The sequence below is a fragment of the Gavialis gangeticus genome, unplaced genomic scaffold, assembly GCF_001723915.1.
Source record: "Gavialis gangeticus isolate Ggan-Ray unplaced genomic scaffold, GavGan_comp1, whole genome shotgun sequence".
Lineage (NCBI taxonomy): Eukaryota > Metazoa > Chordata > Crocodylia > Gavialidae > Gavialis > Gavialis gangeticus.
Window position 1 is genome coordinate 90,818 of NW_017729002.1, and position 3,571 is coordinate 94,388.

The 3,571-nt window shown below is 47.5% G+C and overlaps 1 protein-coding gene across 1 annotated transcript in view; it reads right to left on the reverse strand.

Annotated features, from left to right (window-relative positions):
• The window catches only part of LOC109290700 (uncharacterized protein C16orf45 homolog), a 67,524-nt gene extending 64,015 nt beyond the window's left edge, over positions 1-3,509 (reverse strand). The window contains exon 1 of the mRNA XM_019507406.1: positions 3,176-3,509. Coding sequence (XP_019362951.1) covers positions 3,176-3,281 — 106 coding nt within the window. The 5' untranslated portion in view covers positions 3,282-3,509. The remainder of the gene's footprint in view (positions 1-3,175) is intronic.
• Positions 3,510-3,571: the final 62 nt, after the last annotated feature.

Consider the following 3,571-nt stretch of genomic DNA (forward strand, 5'->3'; position numbering starts at 1 on the left):
ACCCACCAGATCATTTCTGGGGATTTTTGTAAGTTCCCAAAGCACATAAGCATCTCTACCTTTCCCTGCATGCCCAGCGGCACATGTCCTCCCCTACCCTGCTTTCTGTCCCTCTTCCTCCAGTTGCTGCTGCTTTCCCAGCTGTCCTGGGGGTGGGAAAGCTCTGCAGCTTACTCCTACCCTCTCCAGCTGAGCTGTGCAGGGTCTGGGCTTAACTGGCAACAGTGGCACTAACAAGGGGAGGAGGTGGATTCCCCCACACCCCCACCCCATGTGGCCCAGCTGGAGCAGGCAGGATCAGTTCTGAAATTGCCCTTACTCCCAGGAAAGTGAGGAAAGCAGCATGGCAGGTGGGAGACAGAGGGAGAGGAGGGGAGGGGAGAAGATGTGCCTCTAAGCAGGGAGGGGAAGGCGGAGACATGACTCATCTGCTTTAAAAACGTTCCCAGAGGCTCCAGCAGCACAATCCAGTCCATCCAAAAGGGGAGTGCAGCCAGACCACTGCAGACCATCTGGATCCACCCCTGAGTGGCACCCCATACCAAAAACTAACTATGAATTACATTGCTTACCTCCTTGCAGAGGGGCTGGGCAGGGGAGCGGCCAGACATGAAAGAGCCTAAGCCTGTTCTTGTCTCTTCTCACCTGCTCATCTCCTCACACCTCACCCTTCAAATGATATGGCAGCGGCATTCTGGTTGAGAAGCACTGATCCAGAGGTAATCATCAGGGAATGGGGCCCCTTTGTTAGTGCACAGATTTGTGACTAGTCCCAGCCCTGTAGGGTTCATGGTCTAGGTTAGGACAGGACACAACAGACCAATAAGACAACAAGGGAGTAGAGAGGCAGCTACAGATGGTACTGATTTTGTTAATAACAACACTTGGCACTTCACATTTGCAAAGTATTATACATTCAAAACTAATTTTTTCCATTTACATAGAAGGAAAATGACTCTCTCCTGACCCTTAATGGTTTTCTTCTCAGAGATAGTGGGATACTTCTCAGAGATACTGCTGTCCAATTCTGGAGCAACATTGTATGGAGATTCCAAGACCATTAAAAGTCAATAACAACATTGTTCTTTTAAAATCAAAGTAAAAGCCTGATCGGAAGTCAGTGCAGCTATCAGAGTAGGAAAAATATGCAGTGATCATTTAGAACAGCTACTGTAAATAGCCTTTCTATAGTATTTTAAGTAACCTGAAGCCTTTGAAGAAGTGGATAAATTATTCAGGTAGAAAGTCTTTATAACATTAGATTCTCAGGATCACTGAAGAACAACTCAGACCTCAGTGTTGCTCTGATATAATATATTGTGTTCTCAAAGTGGTAACAATGATATTCTCACTGAACTGCTGTAACGTGAAGTTGCTGAAGAAGCAGTGCAACTCTAACAGCTAATACCTGGACACACAAGTCAGAAATCCTTAGTTCTATTCTTCCTATTAATCTTCACTAGTGACTCATTCTGCGACTTTGTCAAGTTTCTATTCCACAGAAACCACAAGTGCTGAGCACTTCTAAAATTGGGTGAGTTACCTCTAAGCCTCAGGGCAACCATCTGAAAAATAACTCAGATTCAAAACAACACTTAAGAGTCTTATTTGCAGTGACAAGGAGAAGAGCACAAGTCTATAGTATGCCACAGAAGGAGAAACTGTTGCATGTGCATGAGTCAACCAACATGTTTTCAGTTTTGTTCAATTTAGTTTTGGAAAGTGTTGAGCCATTCAGTCCTGAACCTATGCCAGGCACTGCAACAAACCCAACACTGCAATTGAAGCATCAGGAGTGTGGGAGAGTTACATCTCACTGTCATCAGCATATGGTATATGATAACATATGCATGAAAAACTGAAGCCAGAGGTAAAGTATGAAGCTAGCACACTGCCCTGAGGAACACTGCAATATCTTGGAAGGCTGACCAAAGCAGGAAGCAGTATCTGAAATCTGGTATCGGGCTGTTGTAAACCACAAGATATTAAAATACATTCTAGTAAGACCTCATGATGCACAAGACCAGAAGGTGGATGACAGATCAAGGAGAAGAGCAAATATTTTGCTCCAGTATCAGCTTAGGCAAAGAAGTTACTGCAGGAATTGCACAAAGCTTTCCCTGTATGGCCTAATCAGAACCTTTGCCACAACTTATCAAATGTTTTATCTTGCAGTGAATCCAAAGCTTCACATTGACTTTCTTTTCAAGGATTTTTGCCACTGTTGGTTACCTTGAAAATGGGAGTCAGTTTATAGGTTTTTCCAGTTGTCAGGGGAGATAGCTGTGCCAAATAAAGAGTAACAATTGGCATCATAAAAACAACCAAGAGTCCTACCAATAATGTGAATTGACAACTATTTCTCTTTTAAATTATTCTTTCCATCAGATTTCTGGAAGAGATGTATCAACTGTTGCATTCTAGAAAATGTTGATTTAAAAAAAGCTCTTGCACTAAAGAGCTTTCATTAAGCTGATAAATACAGTGCATCTATGATGCAGTTAAATAAAGTACAGTATTTCAACACCTTCCAACTGAGCATAATAAGAATGAATGATATGGATGTCACCTGTGCCTTTCAAACTGATGCTTAGAAAATGCTCCCAATATTTGGTAAAAGCAGACTACTAAATCCCGTCTCCTAATAATTGAGAAGTAATGTTCCAGTCATCCTTCCTCTGCCCACAGCCTCCAAACACTGACATCTCTGCACTTCATTGAGCAGAGCGAGCGATTCATTTTGTAAGGAAACAATAAAGTGACTTGAGCTGCATTAGCCCAAGTCCAGCCCCTGGTTCCCTGTCCCTCTTAGAGGCACCGCCAGAGAAAAGACCTTCTTGTCTTCAGCTCGGCCCCATTCCCAAAGCAGAGGCTCCCATTGGCTTCAAAGGGCAAAATGGTCACAGGAACCTTGCCCAGCCCTAAACGAAGCAACGGCTGCTTCCTTTTGTTAACAAGCACACGTTGCTCAGCGGCATGCATGCGCTGCCAGATCTGCATAGAAAGGGATCAGGTCATTACCAAGGGCTGATTGCAGACAATACCTGCCAGGCAGAACAGCCCTGTAAATGGATCCACCGTGCCCCCCTCCCCTCGTGCCCAGTGCCGATGCGGAGAGCTGGAAGCAGCAGCGGCAGCTCCTTCCTCCTCGGCTCTCGGCACGCGAAGCACTTACTTCTCCCCAGCCCCTCCGCTTTCCACTCCGTCTCCTCCACTGCCCCGTAGCGTCTCAGCGGCTTCTCCGCCTCCATGCTGGCGGAGATGGATCTCTTCAACTCCATGCCCGCGTGCACGGCTGCGCGGACTGCCTCGGCGCGGGCTCCGGCTCACTCCATGCCCGCGGGGGAGCGGGCTCCGGCTCCGCCTCAGCCCTCGCCTGGGCTGCACTGGAAGCGCTGCTGAGCTCACTGCATCTCTGTGGTACCCGCGGCGGAGAGGGGAGGGATGCCGCGCACATGCTCAGTGCAAGGATGCTGGCAACAAGCGCCGGGTGAGAGCAGGGCGCAAAGGGAGGGGGAGGCAGGGAAACAGTGGGAACGAAACCCGCGGGGTGGGGGAGAGGGGGGCATGG